We start from the raw sequence: 19,440 nt of genomic DNA, 5'->3' as shown, positions 1-19,440 counted from the left end.
CTATATGTTTTCATTCATGTAGTAAATAATAGAGTGAAGCCTACCTCCAAATTTAGTCTTTATGACTTTTATAGATTTATATTAAAATTATATTATTTTTGCTAATACCTTAGATGGTGAGTTTTTGAGCAACCCTAAACCACTCATTAGTTAGTGACCAGAAGCCCCTCTGGCACTGTGCTTTAGGTTTCTCTGGAGACAGTGCTGATAACACACCCGTGTTTTGGCTGTTGCTGAACAGTGCTTACACAGCCTCAAGGCTTTCTCTGGTTCTTACTGTGCACTGTGCACCCCCAGCAAGCAGGCTGGAATGAGCAGAGGCTTTGGGAGGGGTCACAGCAAGGACAGCCAAACTGGCCAAAGGGCTATTTCATGCTACATAATGTCATGCCCAACAAAAAAAGCCTGGAGAGAGCAGTCTTTCCAAAGTAGCTGCTGCTCAAAAACTGCTTGGGAATGGGTCTGCTCATGAGAGGTGGTGAGGGACTGACTGCCTTTGCATCATATGTTGTTGTCCCTTTCCTTCACTCATTAAATTGCCTTTATCCAATAATGAGTTTTTCTCCCCTTTGCTCTTCTGGTTTCCCCCTGCAGGAGTGAGAAGGAGCAAGCAGCTGGGATGCGCTTAGCTGCTGGGGTCAACACACCACACACACAAAGCAACAAGCAGCTCCACACCTTCCGCCCCATCCCACAAAGGAAGGCAGAAAACAACTGTGGACTGTGCAGACCTTGTACCTGAACAAAGTCATGAGCAAACCAGGACTCAACAGATAAGGAAGCCTCATAGGCTTCACTTCAGACACCATAGATCATTCTAACCAGAAGTTTACAAAGTGCATTTAATTGGTAAACATCAGGCACTTCAGTGCAATAACTATTGGGGCAATATGTAGGAGAAGAAAAAGGATCATTAAATTTGAATGTCTAATGTCTCATACATCACAGGTTTAATGCTACCAGAGTAACTAAAACAACTGTAAAAATATACTTCTCATTTTCCAGCAAAATAGCACCTAGGTAAACAATAAAATAAACGATAAAATAAGACATGACAAAGACTTATGAATGGGACATAGTGTTTACAAAATAGTCATGCCAGAATGTAGAACTACTCCTGCCATGACTTGTACTCAAGCTCATGCTTTAAAAAATAGAAACACAGTAAGTGAACATCATGCAAATCATTTCTATTTTTTCTATAAATGAAAATTCAAATTTCATTGGCTTCTATCAAATTATAGCAAGTAATATCTGGAAAAAATACCCAACATACAAAACAAAAAGAACTGTGTAGACTAAGGTGCCTGTTTCTGGTTAGTCACACAGTAGTCTCATACAGTACTCCTTAATGTACACTTATTCTTTGGAAATACACTATGAGGTATGTAAATACTACATATATAATATGTATATATATTTATATATATATATATATATACACATATAGAAATAATAATAAACAAATACTACATAAGCCTGCTATAAGAAGTTTTTTCTGCAAATAAGTGACATAAACACGTAAGAAAGAAGGAATTATATTTGATCATATTTCATTAAATGCTTTTTTCAACCAAATTGTATCATTCTTCTTATATACTCCAACCAAGAGCATTCACTTGTTCAGCTTTCCCAAGCAATTAAATAAAATCACCCTGATTCTAAAATACTTTTGCACATGCCTACTGGAAAGATCTGAAAGAAAGGATTCATAGTAACAACCACACTAGTCAAATCACTGGAAGAACCAGCAAGCTTCTAATACTGGAGAACAGGAGGCCATGAGCAGAGCAAAAGGTCAGTTTTCTACAACTTACTTGTCTGACCACCTCTCCTTACTATTCTCTGTTGTCTCTCACTAAAGCAAGTCATGGAAAATTAAATTCCTGCTGCCTATTAAGTTCGTGTTTCCTTTCCCATTCCTATTAATGCTTCCTCTTTACCACAGAAAACACACTTTCTATTAAATACCTTCTACTATTTTTCATATGCTACTACTTTAGCATATGAGCTCATCTCACAAGTGGCAAACCTATCCCTGCTGTATTAATTATTTCAGTTTTTAGTCAGCATTTTCTAACATTTCAAGATTGTATTTTATAAATTCAATGACTGTTAAGATATTTTGCAGGAGTTTTTTTGCCTAAGAGGCCAATTTTACTTCAGTTTGAACTAACATTAGAAAGAAGCAGAAAATAACCTGCCATTAGCAATTCTCAAATGTGCTGAGGAGACAGATCCGGTAGGGGATGTTCACTACTTCTGCTTAACTTACTTCTTCTAGCTGCCCTTAGCCGGAGGCTAAGACTCCTCCTCCCAGCTAAAGAGATTTGATATAATCAGTGCTTATACTGTCAAAAAGGAGATAGAACTTCGGTTATATTTTGCCATGAAAAATACAGCAAATAAAAACCAAGTAAAGATGTTCATAAAATACCTAGAGGATGATTTATTGTCAGATAAAATCTGTTTCTTCTCAGGGGTATCGCCTGCATGCTCCTGTTGCAACTTCTCTTTTTCATCACCCGGAGTTCTTTTCCAACTTTTGCCATCAATTTGTTCCCTAGTACCTGATGATTTTTGATCAGATTTTAATTTCTCATTGCTATCTTCTTTGTGTGTTTTGGTCCACAGTCCAGTATCCTCACCAGGTTTCTGGAAACGGCTGCTCAAAGAGCTATGAGCTGAGTCCTCCTTGGAACAGGTCTGCTTAAACTTGGAGTCTCTGGGCGCACTGTAAGACATTAAATCATCCTCAGAGGGTTTCAAAAATTTGTGCTTCAAGTTGCTTAGAGATGAACTCTTTTCCTGATTTTGTTTTTCACTGGAGTACTTTTCTGCTTTGGAGCTGTAGCCACCTAATACTGAGTCCATGTTACTGCGTCTACATTCCTGGTCTGCTCTTGACACATCTCTTCTGTAACCCTTGTCTTCCTGCGCCCACCCCTTGCCATACTTTTCCCTGGAATAGCCCCCAAACGTGTGTCTGTTTCTATCATCTTCATCTCGTGTCGCCCTTTCAATATGCTGTACTTTCTTGTCTTTCTTCTCTTCCTCACTTTCTGAATAGTCAGTCCTCTTCCATCTTCCACTTCTGTGATAATTTTCCTTTTTGGATGCAGCTTTTTCAGCTTCTTCTAATCGTGACTGAAATACCTCCACGGACTAGAAGAAAGAAAAAAAAAGTCATACTACTTTTAAGGCCATAGGGTATTGTGTAAGTATTTTAAATTTGCTATAAGATCCCACAAATTAAAAACATTTAACACGAAAAATATATATAAAAGGCTGGGTAGCTTTAGACCCTTCATCACTTGAGAGATGTGTCAGAGGCTGTTTATTCCTGCTTCTTTACACATCTTACTTACACATTAAGTACTTGTGCCTTTATATGAAAGTAATCTTTTCCAAGCATCTATTAGTATGAAGAAAATTTAACTGAAAATCCTTACCCCGTATCTCTCAGCTACAATTTCCTCAAAATTTCGCTTCTCTCTCTCAGCCTGCTCCTTCATCCTTTGGTATGATTTTCGCAGCCAACTTAATCCAGCATCTTCTACCACTGTAACTAAAGCAGAAAATGATGAGAGGTTGTAGTTTTACATCTCAAGTAATTATTCCTATTTAACCTTATTTTGTATGTGACATTAAAGCTTCACTTAAACTTATTGTAAAAATTGAAGGAGTTCAAAACAAAAATAGAATTAATATACAAATATAATTATGCATTTTCATTAGTTAATGCTACTTCTACCTCAGCAATACCACTCATTTAATTTAAGCTTCTCTAGTTTATCATAAGCAGTGTCCAAGACAGGAGTGGCATATGTGAAGTTGCTGAGTTTCTTTAGTACACTAAAGAACCTTCCTGTTGTTCCCACATTCTGTTTCCATTCTTGGGCATACTCCTTACACACAAACAAGTGAATTCCCTTTCTCAGAAACTGAATTGAGTAACCCACTGCTTCCCATGTAAGAAGCTAGCAGTGCTCTTAACATTCTGAGTACACACTGATGCCTGTCAGCTCGTACAGATCTCTGATCTCTGTGACTCCTAAAAGTGGGCATGAGGCTAATGGTTTCTGCGACAGATTGTCCACAGGGAAAGGCTCTCAAAAAGCTTAGACCCCACTCTTCTCTGTTGACAGAATACAAGGACCATTCTCACCATATAATAAATGTTTCATGACATTATGAGAAAGGTTTTTATTACTGTGTTTGCTGGAAACGGGCAGGATAACCCTGGGGTAAGGAAATAAGTGAAAAGACTACAGAAATACTATGTTTCACAAACTGCATCTGTAATGTACTTCATTTTGACGTGACTCAGACTCTGTGGGTGAAAACTTCAAAACTGTAATTTATGCAATGAAATGAAAGGAATCAAATGAGTTGACAACAATTTATCTTGTCTTGATTAAATCATGATTTTATTTAATTAGTTCAAAATCGAGAATTTCTGTAAAGATACTGAAGGTCAAACCACTCAAGATTAAAACCCAGTGAAGAGAAATTCTGCAAAACAACGTACTATGATATTAACCCAATATTCACAATGGAATTTTCATCCAAATTTTACTTTATTGCATATATTGATAATAATATATATATTATTTATAATCATGTTACAACATTAGGAGTAATTTGTTAGAAACACAAAGTCCAGAAATTGGAGACAGAAATTTAAGATTATTAGTAAAAGTTGCTCTTTACCTTTCTTAACTGTAGCTTCTTCATCCTTCTCTGGTGGCAAACCAGTACCACCATCTTTCCAATAGGGATTGAGTTCTCTCTCAGACAGCATGGCCTAAAACAGAAATCATTTCAATGTGTGCATAGTATACGGTTCGTATTTTATAGAATATCTGATAAATTTTGACAGACCTGTGTATGAAGTCTGTGTTATATTGTCAATTCATCACCACCACTTTCATGGTCTAAGCATCTGTTTTAAACATTGTTTTGGGTACCAAAGAAAAAACAGACACTGGTGTAGAAAACACAGGAGTACAAACCTGCATGGACAGCAAGTAGTTGGGTGGGAGAGGCTATAAAAATCATTCTTTTCTAAGATTAAGAATGCATATAAACTGTCATTAACCATATACTAACTACGATGACATTCTGGTGATTTAAGATGTCCACATTAAATGATCCTCCAACAGCTCTGAAAAAACGTTCAGGAAAAAAAAATCGTGGAGGAAAAAAACTTTCAAAACATTAATCCCTTGTCAAAAGACTAACCAAGGCACTGCATACTGCACAAGAATAGTGATCCAAGTCAGCCTGGGTCCCAAGCACAACACAGCTAACTGGGAAGCCTAATGGCAAGAAAGAGCCTGCTGCGAGATGTGAGGACAAAGAAATAGTTGCTAGTGATCCGTCATTACATTTTCAGATCAGACTACAGAGCATTTAGCAAGGTGAATGAACAAATGAAGGAGTCATCAACTGTACGTAAAAAGAGTTCATTCAACAACAGCAACCCTTTCTCCAGCCAGATCCTGAGTCTCACATGTGCTCACCAACAATTGAGACATGAAAGGCACAACTGCTCTGAGTTCTTTCTTAAGGAAACAACAAGCCTCAGTACCCTACACTTTAATACAGTAACTTTAAGTTTTTACCACACTAAACAATGGTGCACCTTTCACACACCATGGAGAAGGCCAGACAAAAATGGTCTACTTTTTACTAGCAGAACTTACTACTAACAAAAGTAGATTTCTCCTTACCTGGAAGACAGTTATAAGGGTTTTCTCCACAGGCCTGATATATGAAGCCTTCCATCCAAACAGACCAATTTAATTAAAATCATTATCACATCAGGCATTAGTTTTAATAACAGTAAAGACTTACATATTTGAACCAATTCATTACTTTATTCATCACACAAAATTTAATAAAAGGCAGAAAAAATTAAGATATTAATTCCTCCTACCTGCTCAAGTTCTTGAGCTTTCTGTCGTTCCAACACTTTTTCTTTGTGTCTTTCACCTTTGACAGCTGCTACTGATGTTGTTTTCAATGACATGAAGTTTAAATTCATCCATTCTTCCCTCTTTAAAATAAACAAAAAGAATCAGTATTCATAATTCCAACAAAAACATGGCTTATGTGCCAAACCAAAGTAGTGTAACTACTAACAAATGCTGCTGAAAATAAACAGTATAGGTTCTAGAAACACATATGAAATACTTCAATGAAAAGCAAATATGATTTTAAGAACCCTAATCTTCCAATGTTTTAATACTTAAACAAATTTCATGTCTCCCTGTAATATGAAATACATATTTACAATGGTATTTAAGACATTAGTAAACATGCAGACTGTACAGAGTGCTAATTATTAGCATAAACAAATACTGTACATCTCATTTAGCTAATTCTAATCTCATGATCTCTTACATCTTCTCTAGTGTATATAAAATCTACAATCAATATCTGAACACAGTTCATAGCTCAGATATCCAAGCACTAACTGCACCCTCAAACTCAACAGTTATACATCTAAATTCTGCTAGAAAGAATAAATAAATAAATAATAAGAAAGAATAAATAAATTCAGCTAGAAAACTACATTTACAAAACCTAAGCCGGACCAAGGAGATTTTAAAAGGACTGGACTAAAGAAAAGCAGCATATTAAAAGCCTAGATATATCTACAACCTTCATACAGGTAAAAACTGAAGCCTCAAAAGCAAGCAGTGATATATACATTGTAAGCAATTACTCTATAAAGGCAAGTATTTAGAGCAATTCTATAATTCTAGTATAGCAACCAAAATGACCAGATTACATCTGTTTTTGAAACATGTACTTGCAGAAGAATCTTCCTATCTTCCACATAGTTCAAGTCGTAGTTGTTGATCTGAACAGTATGTCACTTTGTCTCTATTATTTAAAATTTATGTTAGGCAACATGCCAGAGAATTTCAGAGGTGAAACACAACATTCCATTTCTCAGATCTCCTCCAAGAAAGAAGGAACTGAAAAATCATCTATCTTCAAGTGATCAATAATATCTATGTCCACATCAGCAATGTGCATCAACAAATGTGGATGTGCACAGGACCTCTGGCAGTCATCTGGTCCAAACCCCCACTCATGCAGGGTCACCTAAGGCCAGCTGACAATTTATTCAATTGTAGAACAGCCACCAAACTTATGAAGAAGAAAGTAACATGTCTAGTCAAGACCTTTAAGATGATGTCTGCGAGAAAATCAAACTTGTAAGAGCCTCAAAACCCGACAGAAGGAATTGGTACTGGGCAACATTAAGAGTAGTGCCTCGTTAAACACTAAGAACTATTAGGCAGAAAAGTCTTCCAATCAATGAAAAGTGGCATTTACTCAGCTAAACAAAGACATTTGTCTGTCAAATAGGTTTTGCTCAACAATCTGCAAAAGAGCTCCCAAGAAACCAAAGCACGTTTCACAAGATGAATTTATCTCTGGAATAGCTGTAAGCCTGCCCACCTGCAGGGAAGGTTCCTTTGCAGCATCTGGTTGCTCGTTGACCTTCCAAGCCTCTTCTGTGTCATCTGACTGTGACACATTTGACTCAACCCATTCAACTGAAGAATCCTAAACAGAGAGTTTAATGTAAAGAATACAAGTAATACCTTAACACACTACTTAATAACATGCAGTACTTAGCAATTATATTGATAATCAAAATTAAAGCTGATTAGCGTTACTAATATATTACTGTTTTAATATATTAAAATACTGATAATAAAACCAGAATATTGATATTCCCATAGAAGATTGTTCCATCGTGATCAAAACATTTTACTTCATGAGCACACCACAGTGTGCAACACTAGCTCATACTGGCAGTTTATTTGCATAACTCTGCTAAAATTAAAACAGTCAGAATAAAAACAAAATCAAAACCAATTGGATTTATGGCATAAGAAAAACAAAATTTTAAAAAATCTAAATGCATTACTAAGTATGTTTCACATTTAAAAAGTTAGATCAGTTACACAGCACAATATAAAGCATGGTACAACATGCTATTGCCTGCTATTTTTGTACCCATCTTCCTACACTTGCATTTGCAAACAGTGTACTGAGATTTTTCACTTGAATCCAATAGGACTGCATTGAACAGTGTTTCTTTGCTATTCACATGAACCTATCTAAGGAGTAAAAGACTTTCTATGGAAGTTACAGCCAGGATTGTGTTGCATCCTAGGAGTCCCTGTTGTGATCTGAAGGGTTTTGGTGACTCCCATGGAGAAGGTGGGACATTTGTGCCTTTGGTTACTTCCCACACTGATATTACAGTTTACCTCTGGTATTAACCCCTGAAAAATAAGTCTCATTGTAATGGACGTTCCTTCACTCCATAAAAACAACTCTGAAAATTACAACTAACAGTGCTGCCTGATATGCACCAAAAATGCTGGGAAGATGTTTTCCACAACGTGGCCAGAAAGCAGTACCCAGATTCCAAATGCAGTCTCTGCACTGTTTTGCTAGAGTGCCCTTCCATGTGAAGGCATGTCCTTACAGATTCAAATGTTCAAGTCCTTCAGACCCATGTACAACTCCCATGTTGTTGGGAGTGTCCATGTTGAACGTCTGTGGAAAAAGGTAGAGGTAACTCGTGCTTAAAATCAAAGTCAACTATTTGCAATTTTAGATACATCTTTCTATCATATACCACACACTACAGGGTATCTGTGAAATTTTCCTCTCTATATCAGAATGTTTTAATTTTTTCTCTGCTGAAAAACTATAAATCCTTTAGTTCCTAATGAGTGAATTTATTATTATAAAATTCACAGGCACTCACGTAACAGCCTATTTTAAATTGATTAAATACTCAGTATATTAAAACTGACACATTTTGCTGCAATTTTTCCCAACAGAAAATTATAAGAATAAGCCTTAATTTTACTAACCATGTGTACCCACAGGACTAAAATGGTTCAAGTTTTAACACTGTAATTTGAATTATTTTAAAATTTCTAACTTACCGAAGAACTATCAAGTTCATCCTTCTTTTCAGACTTGTGTTTCTTACTTTTCTTCTTTTCTTTCTTAGCTTTTTTGGAATGTTTATCCTTTTTCTTTTTCTTCTGCACAGAATGTTCCTACAAGTAAATGTAAATGAGATCCAGTAAACCACATCACCCATATACAAAAAAATAATCAAAACCTACTTATCAAACGACACTGAAGAAAGGTAAAACACACATAAATACCTTTTATTTTTACTGCTCTCTCTCTTCTGTGGAGGGAGGGATAGGCTGGGGTGGTAGGGGCAAGGAGGGAGGGCATACCTCACAACCATAATCAAAATTTTCTTACCCCTCTCAGTATCTTTTTCATTGGAACTAAGGCACTACAACTAAAGAGATACTATCTACTACAATACATTTATTTTGATCAAACCTGTTTTTTCAGGTATCACTCCAATATCAGTACACATCTTTCCACTGCTGAAATACCTGCACATTAAAAGGATGTGATATTCACAGGCTCCATTAAAGCTTCTCCTGTGAATGACTACAAATGAAACTACTATGAAGCCTTGAATCCTCCAGATTTCTCCCAGTGGGATTATCATCGTCTGATAGCACTTGCTTTTCTGAATTTGGTAGAAATTAAAGCTGGAATTGAATGACAGAATTTTTTAACTCCTGGTGAATAAAAGATAATTTCTACCTTAAAAAAAGCTAGTATCAAAGCATAAAAAAATCAGAAATTGGGATGGATTAAAAGACCATCTTAAAGCCCTCTAAGTCTTCTGTTCATACAAACATTCTGTAAAGGTAACAATCCAATTCAATGATTTGCAATTTCATTACCTTTTCCAGTGGTTCCACACGTTCATTCACATCAGCAGGCATCCATGTATCTTCACCCTGCAGATCCTTTAGCAGCTTGCAACTCTCCTTCTTTTCATCACTACTTTTGGCCTAAGACAAACAGACAAGAAAAATAACCAGGTGGAGCTGAGTAGCATTTCCTTACAGACACAGCTCTGCAAGCCACACTGACACAACATACACAATGGTGAGAACTGCATTTCAATCTTCAGAATATTCCTCCCTTTCTAATTATGGAGATAAAACTAGAATTGCTTTTACTAGTTCTTCTGAAAAAACTAAACTGCAAACAGTTTCAATTTCTAAAAAGGATTTTTATATGCCACATCAATAAAATAATTATTTCTTTCAGCCTCTGAAGCTCACTCTTATGTTCAGCACAAACATGACTTTCAGAAGCAAGTTTACCTAAGTATAACTAGTCTTTAGGAAAGTCTTTATCCCATATATCCTATGTCATATATCACCATACCCTGATTAAACAGGAGGAAAGTTGTTTTATATTACTACTACCCTAATTTTGTGTCAGATAAGTCTTGCAAATTTTAATGTGTTTTTGCGTTTTTAGTTATTTGAGGGGTTTATTTTAAAGTGACTAAAATCAAAACAAAAACAAAAGGAAGAGTTTGGAATTCATATCCTTAAACACCAACTTTTACCAGAAAGTGTTGTCAAATATAAGCCAAGAGAACATATGCAAGTTTAAGAAAGACGAATATTTAAAACAAACAAATAAAAAAGTCTCAGGAGACTGGACAACAGTTGAGGTCTTTCCTCCAGGCCAGCTATTAGTTCTCCAGATCCAAGCCTGTGCACTCCACAAGACAGTAACCTCCCTACCACAGGGCAATTTCTCTTGTTTTGATATAGCCAAGAAGAAAATCTGCAGCTTTTGTCCTGATAGAAAACAATGCTTGCAAGAAGATGATCAATACACTATAACGATTCAAAGAACAGAAATACATGCTAAAAAAAATAAGATTAAAAGGTTTGGGTTTTTTTAAGTGCTACCTCACAAGCTAGGACTGCTGTTGTGTTTCTGAACACTGACATTAGCATATGGAAAGTGGCACAACACAATACTGAAAAAAAAAAACCCACTACATATCTATACCCAAACAAAATACCCTTTTAAATACCCTTTTAAATCTTCCTTGTCTGCTTTCTTAGCAGCTCCATATGATAAACTTTCTAATGTACTAATGCAAGCAAAGCAAAGCTGCTACCCAGACTTCTTGATCTTAAACAAAGAAATATTGTAAAACAAACAAAATATCGTATAAATCAGCCTTAATAAAGAGGCCAAGACCGAGACTTTCATCTCCAGAATGAAGTCGACAGTCTACAAAGGTGAATGCTACCTCTTAAAATTTAAAAGTCAGGCAAAAAGAAAGAATGAGTTAAGAACACATTCAAACATCTATTCCAACACCAAAACATTTTCTAGTCTGTAAGTAAACAAAGTAACTAAAGAATGAATTGGACTACAATTCAGTGGAACAGCTGTTAAGTACAACATAGCATCACTAAAACCACCCAGGACTCCAAAAAATGCAGGTGTGTTTCCTCCAACTTCTCCATGATACAGAGAGGTAACCCTGGCCACCCTAAGATACCTGGGACAACACCCTTGAAAATTCATGCAAAAATATATCAGATTAACATATTATCTTCTAGTCCATATAGACAATGATAAATACACTCATCTGACTAAAACAAAGTAACTAAACATGCCACATTTTTGGACAAGCAAAGGATAATAACCTCAGCTTTGCAACTCACAAAATGTCTACAAGCCACAAACTACAAACTTAAAGCTTTTAACTGGACAGAGATGAAACAATGGAGATAAAGGGAACCTAAATATAGTTCTAGATGGGAAAAAAAAACCCAACAAACAACAACAACTCTCCAAGCTTATTGCTCCACAAGGAAACACAAAACAAGTTGCCAAGCTGTAGACTGAAAATAAAGGGCTGGCTTTTCTGTATATTCCATTTCACTTGTGGTTGAGAAAGAACTGCAGATGGAGTTAACAGCAACCCCTTTTGCAGTTCTCAGGCCCATAAATCTATAAATGCTACAAATAAAGGCCACTCAAAATCAACTTGTCAACATGTCTTCATTGTAGATGCTCTCTGCCTGTCATGGGAGATTTAGCCTCTTATCATTTCCTATAATAACAAGTATATTTTAAATAACATTAATATTAAATAAATAAATTAAATAAATAAATATTCTTCATGCTACCAAAGTTACAAATAAACATGACATAAAATGAGGTAATGTTATAAGTAAGACACAAACTGAGCTTTTATACTTTTTATTGGATCTAAAAATAAACAAAATAAATGAAGGCAAGTATTTAAGTAATTGAGATACATAATTTTAATGAAAGAGGTGTTTCATCATTTTGGCTGAAGTACACAAATACTAATTTAGAACACAGATTGATGAGAAATCACCATCAGACTACAGATTGCTGTCTCCTAAATACTAAATGAAACAGGACTGGACAAGATGGATGTGTAGTGGCAGATTGACCACCTGGCTATTAAAAAGAGAAAGACAGAAACAAAAGCATCAGATAAACATTTGTGTCTCCTAGACATGGATACAAAATATACAAGATTCTTAACAATGTATCTATGCAAAATCAAATAAAAAAAAAGAAAAAAAGAAAAAAGAAGAAAGTTAAGAACAATGCCTAGAGATCTAAAAATACAAAAGAAGTTATAGTTTCACCTAAATTATCATTTTAACACGAGACTAGAACGTTAACAGCAATACCATCTGAATCTTTCTATCTCTAAAATCTAGCTCCCTCAGATTATAATATTCGATTTTTATTGTAAATTATGCTTTCTCCTCACACACACACAATTACTTAAGTGGAAGTGAGGTGGAAAATCTGCCTACACTTCAAACTTACCTTTATATTCTACTTTTCTTTTCAAAAGCTGCAGGGCTTACTAGCATGTCATAAAATGTAAAAAAGAAAGAAAACTAATTAATTCTCCTGTCACATTTACCACTCTATCTATGAGGACCAACTCTAATAGTTTCATATCTGTCAACCCACAGAAGTCCAAGCATTTAATTCACATTAAGGCTCATTAATACTTACAATACCATAGGAATATCCAATAATTTATTCTTTCCCCTTTACAAATGAGGTACATTTTAGGTCATCACAGCAACATTTTTCAGTTTTTTCTCCATAAATAGTAATGATACATTTCTGAAATACCTGTTTTAAAAGCAATGCCTTAATTATGCAAATGCCTGTGCATGTACACATGAACACATTACAAGCAACAACCTGTCAAAGAGGGACAAGTATCATGCTACACTACACATGTCTGCAACACCCTAATAAAATTGCTCATGGTCTCCTTTGCAACAAAAACAAGGTGAAGTTTAACGCTGGCAAGGCACTCTGCAAGGTCTGCTATTAACTTGCTATAGAAACAATAATTATTCTACAACATTATGTCAGCAATGTTTGCCATGGTTGAAGAGAGACAAATTTTACAGTCTTTACCACAAGTAGGCAAAAGGGGTTTGAATTTCACAGATCCATCTGAATGTGGGAGGAAACCTAGTTCAAGGAAAGTGCTTTCTGGTTTCCATCAAGGAGGTCATCAAGGCCAGACCGAGCTGACAACACGATCTACTAAATGAAGAATTAAATTTGCTCCAAAGCAGCCTGTAGTACATTGCAGATGCAAAACCCAAAAGCTATAAAAATTACATCATGCCACACCAGGAAGAAGCAGAAAAGATCAAAGACACTGCCAACAGCCAAGTTAAAGGTCACACAATAAATGGAGCTTAAATGCTGTTATACAGCAGTCCCTCAAGGATGTCCAGAAGGGATGGAGGGACGTCACCTAGAGCCAAAAATTTCCTCCCCAGCTCACAGAAACCACAACCAACACTCTTTCCTGACCTCAACTCTATGTACTGTTCCAGCTCTCATGAAGGCCAGGGAAAGTTTTCCACACCACTACAAAGACCTTGCAATTTTCCACCTATAACTGTGGTCAACCTCTAGTTCTTTAAATGATAATCACCATGACTCAATAGTCAACTTCTTCATCCAAAAGAAGAAAGACTCCCTTTTCCTCCACAAGCAATCAGAAGAAAATCTACAGCACATCAGACCATTACAGTATAACAAAAACTTTATACTGTTATAGAGAGAGCACCAGCTAAGCTGCTGTCCTGGCCACCTGCCACTGAAAGGCAGAGCTCCATTCCCACACCTCTCCTCTCTGCACTACCCCTCATATGTTCCCACCACCTTACCCACCCAGGCCTGTTCCTGCAGTCCAGTCTCAGGCAAAGTCACTTCCAGCACCACCCTGACACAAGATAAATCCCACCAAGCACAGCGCAGCCTCCTGCAGAACAAGCTTACAAGTTGCCACTCTAGCATGGACATCAAGGCTACCAGTTTAAGCACACAGAACAAAGGGGGAAAGTGCACTATGGGAAAAAGATGTGTGGAAAAAACTTCCTTTCAGCAACAGCTTTCTGTTAGGAAAGTTCAAAAAAAGTAACACCTATCCAGTCTTTCAGACACCAACATAAGGCATTCAAAGTATCTACAATGAGCTTTTCTTTCTAATTTCAAGATCATCTCCCATGCTATCATACAAACCACTGTTTTAACTGTTCTAATAACTAGCTATCAGAAAGGCTGCTGTAGCATTATTATTATCATGTAGTATTACCCTCCCAGTTTCCATCATCCCAAAGCTCAGGGACAGAGAGCCCTGGTTACATGAGTGCTTACTTCCAGGGAACTTGAACATACCCTTCTTTTCAGTTCTGATGCTTTTATACCAATTCTCTGCCTGAATAACACATTTACTTTTGTGAATGCTTAGATTATTTTTCTAGTCTCAATATTCCAATTATTTCTACATCCACAAAGATTTCCCAAGGAGGACAGCAGTAGAAACACAAGAAAGAGCTTAGCTTCCAGCCCAACTTGGCAACTTGAAACTGAGTCAGAGAGCTGCCTGCGCCACCACCTCCCCCAGACACAGCTTTGCCAACTGGAAATGCCACCACTCTTGTCATTTTCACCTGCCAAAAGGCACAGAAGAAAGGTCACTGAAGTGACTAGTACTTCTATCATTTAAGCTTCTTGTGATCAATAATCAAAAGTCAGATGTGATTTGAAGAGAGGCTGCAGGAGATGTCAGCCTTCAGTCAGAAAACATCTGGGAGGCAGCACCAGTTCTGCTGGTACACGTGCAGACACAAAAGATAAACAGAAGCTGGTACTGCCAGGAAAACATAAACAGGTATTTCTTGTTAATGTAGGATCCTCCACTGCTGTGGCAAAGCAAGCTCCAGAGGAAGGCCTTACAGAATATAGCAATGAAGATACCTGTCTTCATCACTGACCTTCAAAAACGACAGGTCTGTTCAAAGATGTTATTGCAAAGATGCATAGGGGTGCTCTGACAAAAGTCTGAAAATCTTTTGTGAAAAGGCAGTATTCACTTCTCAGTACTACTATTCTTCCAATGTCACAGATTTAAGTGCTGAAGTACTTATTTCCTTCAGCACATACAGTTAGGGATGTAACACTTCATGAAGAATTTAAAAGGGAAAAAATGTGAAAAAGAGGTGCTTACTATTACAGCACAGAAGCAACTATAATCCCTAGCAGAGATATGTTTTGCTACTAATTTCTGCCTAAGGAGAGATTTCTGTAATTTTCCACTGAAAACTGCAATGTAAAATACTGCCAAGCACTCCATCACCTCAGCAAATACTGATCACTGCAAAAAGCCAAAAGTTAGGCTTTTAGGAGGAAATATCTGATCATACTTCACCAGCAAAACCTGCTGATACCACAGCTTCTTTAGAGCTCTAATACTGTGAACTCAGTGATACTGTTATACACTCTTTATTGTTTGCTTTTCTTTAATTTTAAGTTGTATTTTCAAAGAAAATAAAAAATGTAAGTCTAATCAAAACATCAAACAAGAGGTTTCTAAAAATAATGACTTGCAAATCCCAAATTGATTTTTTCAGAAATATAAATTAGTTTCAGAATTACAAATAAGTAAAACTAAACACGTAATTTCTTGTTTGTGCAATGAACTTGTTTTATGGTATCAATTTATTTTCATTGCTTCAATAATATACATTATTTGACTGAGGTCTTATTTATCTACACTCAACTTCCAATCTGTCAGTAATCCTTAAAAATTAAAAGGCAGGATTTTCTGCACAAGGAATGGCCAAATCACATCACCCCCAGAGGCCAAAGAGTGAAGGACTCAAAGGCCATGGAAAAAAACCCAAGTAACAGAAAAGCAACCCTAAAATACAAAAACACCATATGATACAACAGATGCTAGAGTAATCCAAAATTTGAAGTCTCCATAAGAAATGTTCATGTCTAGGAAAAATACACATCTCTGCACTTACCACAACACCCATCAGATTATTTTCTTGCTGTAAACATGTAAGCCAAAATAGCAGTGTCATGAACTATTGTGCTAATCAAAACAAGATGCTATTTCTGAAGCTTTATAATAATTTGCATGTCAACACTTAATTATTTGATCACTGATCATTATCCTAAACATTATCAGCCACTGGGTTTTATCAGTGCAGTTTGGAAGACAGACTACATAAAGAGAAGAATACACTTCCAAGATTTAAAAGAGAATTCTTGATCAATGAATTGTGTGGCATTTCGGTTCAGCAAAACAAGTGCAAGTTCAATATTTCATAACAAAGAGCTCCTTAAGGTGAGTTGGCTGAAGATCTCATCTTTCCAGAGCTGCCAAAGTACAGTTATTTCTGCAAATTTCTCAGAATACCAGAAGCAAAGACTACACTGCTTTCCAACTGTCTTTCCCAAAGTAAAGGGCTTCCAGGATTACAATCACCAAATAATTTTCATGACTATGCTAGCCAGCTGTGATAAATTCCTGCTTGCTCCTTGCCTAAGCAAGACGATCAAAATACACGGAGAAAAAGTCTTGCAATGGTTTTCTCCCAGTTCTGTTCATAGAATCATAGAATATCCTGAATTGGAAGGGACCCACAATGATAACCAATGTCCAACTCCTGGCCCTGCACAGGACACCCCAGGAGTCACACCATGTGCTTGAGAGTGTTGTCCAAACACTTCTTGAACTCTGTCAGGCTGGTGCAGTGACCACTTCCCTGGGGAGCCTGTTCCAGTGCCCATCCACCCTCTGGGTGAAGAGCTTTTTCTTTATACCCAACCTAAACCTCCCCTCACTCAACTTCAGGCTGTTCCTAGGGGTCCTGTCTCTGGTCACCACAGAGAAGACATCAGTGTCTGCCCCTCCTCTTCCCCTCACAAGGAAGCTGCAGACTTCAATGAAGTCTCCCCTCAGTCTCCTCCAGGCAGAACAGACCAAGTGACTGCAGTCAGTCCTCATACACCTGCAGCCTCTATCTAAGCCCTCCACTGTATTTGTGGCCTTTCTTTGGACACTCTCCAATACTTTAATGTCTTTCTTGCATTGTGGCACCCAGAACTGCCCCCAGCACTTGAGGAGAGGCCACCCCAGCTCAGAGCAGAGCAGGACACTCCCCTCCCTTGCCCGGCTGGCTGTTCACTGCAGCAGGCAGTCCAGCCATAATCAAAGCAAAGCAGAGAAAGTCAATACACTTAGGACATTAATCTGCTCTCACACAGGCGGCAACAAGTCCATTTCTGAAAAGCCGACAGCAGAGTATTGGCATGGCAACTATGACATCCTCACGCTTTCACATTATAAAATGCTAAATTGACTTTTCAGAAATAACAGAGTAGCTACAGGAGGTCTTTAAAATGCTGCCCTTTTACATAGCTATATTAGGTTATTGGGCCCATAAATGGGAAGAGGAAAGATGAAATGAGTTTAAAAAAAAAAGTTTCATCCCGAAATTTCTCTAACAGCCAAATTAATAATAAAGGAATCTTTACAGCTTCCTTTGGCCCACAAGGACTTGTATAGGATAAATTGCTTCTGATGCATTTTTACTAACAGATTCTAAAACTTTGGTATAGAAAATGGGGCAGGGGGAGAAATTCCCAACCTTCAATATGTCCTCACCTTACTTCAACTTTTTGTTCTTACTGCAAGGAAAAGAAACAGTTCAAGGACATTCATAAGATGATGAACACAGCAATTCCACAAGCAACAGCAAAGAAAACCATTTGATCATTAATGTATTCATAAATCATTTCAGTATTACCCAATGCACCCAAGAGAACCTCTGAAAATCAGAGAATCTGACTTAGCTTTAAGTTGCTTGGAAGTGAAAACAACAATCTGGAAATATAACACAGACTCAATACTGTGACTTTCAGTAAGAAGCTGAAAAGTCATATTGGGAAAGTTTCTCATCAGCCATACAGGGACCAAGCATCTCTAATGGTTAACTTCTGTAGAAAGGAACCACATTGTCCCCAGATCCATTCCTACACTCCATGTAAAATGGACTTGAAGAATCACAGTTGCTAGCATTTCATAAATTATACTCCCTTCTGTTTCCCTGTATTGGATTTCTCAGTGCTGTGACAACCTCAGAACTGATAATCTAAGCTAGTATCCCAACTAAAAATTGTCCAGCAACACCCAGGGAAGCTGCAGTGTATACAGGCTTAAGTTTAAAGCGAGCCATCTCCAAAATATTCCTGCATCCTCTAGATATTTGAGGCTCAACAACTTTTCAATCAATACCTTTCAATATATATTTTAGATTTTAGGCTATTCTTGTCTGGATGGAAGTGCAGTGCCAGTATTTGAAACATTCTGTGCAAGAGACCCACAATTTCTCTGTGCATTGTCTGAAAGTTTACTTCTTTTGTCTGCTTTAAGCTGTCTACCTGCAAAATCCTTAATATAATCTAGTTCTTAACCTGAAAGAACCAGCAGATAGCATTTCTCTATTCCCTTCTCTGTATCATTTAACAATTTTACAGAACTCTCCTGTACTAACTTTATTTTCACCCTGCCTTTCCTTGTCTCAAAACCTCTTGAGTCCTCGGACAGTCTGCACTAAGATCATGTCTGCACCTTTCTTCCTGCCTTCTCCAAGAAGTTTGGTTCTTCTTGAGATGCTGGGACCAGGGCTGCACGAGCTATTTGATATTACACAGAAATGGGTAATGTGTCTGTGCAACCACTTCCTTTGTTCTTTACCCCTCTCACCGTAGTTCTAACACTTGATCAGCTTTTGTCTAAGCAACGATTTAGCATCTTTATAGAGCTATTTACTCCCCAGTTTTTAGTTTTGAACGGTGAAAGCCAACTCTGAGCACACTGATGTACAATGAAAATCAGTGTTTGCCTTACTCCAGAAAATTAGGGCTGTGCACTGGGTTTTCTTTAGTATCACACAAACATTGCAGATGCATTTTTAAGATATTCATGTACGAGTAATTTGTATTCACAGCATTTAAAAAATATGCTGAACAATACAGTGATGGTCTGCTTCTTGTTCAAGTCAAAGAAAATTACAAAATTCAACGAAGATCCTACATACATACCTTTTAATACACCACAGCTTAGCAAAAAGAAAATATATCAGATTTGGTTTC

General features: G+C 37.0%; 1 protein-coding gene across 3 annotated transcripts in view; it reads right to left on the bottom strand.

The window, feature by feature from the left end:
• CWF19L2 (CWF19 like cell cycle control factor 2) overlaps nt 1-19,440 on the bottom strand; it is a 60,175-nt gene that overhangs the window by 38,695 nt on the left and 2,040 nt on the right. The window contains exons 1-8 of one of the 3 annotated variants that reach the window (XM_086881950.1): nt 12,778-15,195; nt 9,825-9,935; nt 8,991-9,107; nt 7,480-7,587; nt 5,942-6,061; nt 4,714-4,807; nt 3,453-3,568; nt 2,438-3,165 (exon numbers count right to left, since the gene is read on the bottom strand). In XM_086881950.1, the coding sequence (XP_086738076.1) occupies nt 2,438-3,165; nt 3,453-3,568; nt 4,714-4,807; nt 5,942-6,061; nt 7,480-7,587; nt 8,991-9,107; nt 9,825-9,866 (1,325 nt within the window). In that variant the 5' untranslated portion in view covers nt 9,867-9,935; nt 12,778-15,195. Of the gene's footprint in view, nt 1-2,437; nt 3,166-3,452; nt 3,569-4,713; nt 4,808-5,941; nt 6,062-7,479; nt 7,588-8,990; nt 9,108-9,824; nt 9,936-12,777; nt 15,196-19,440 lie in introns of those variants that run through there. The other 2 variants (XM_086881948.1, XM_086881949.1) reach the window with 2 other exon arrangements.

This window comes from Cyanistes caeruleus, chromosome 3 (genome assembly GCF_971803275.1).
Source record: "Cyanistes caeruleus chromosome 3, bCyaCae1.hap1.1, whole genome shotgun sequence".
In the NCBI taxonomy this organism is placed as follows: domain Eukaryota; kingdom Metazoa; phylum Chordata; class Aves; order Passeriformes; family Paridae; genus Cyanistes; species Cyanistes caeruleus.
This window is presented reverse-complemented; position numbering and strand designations above follow the sequence as displayed.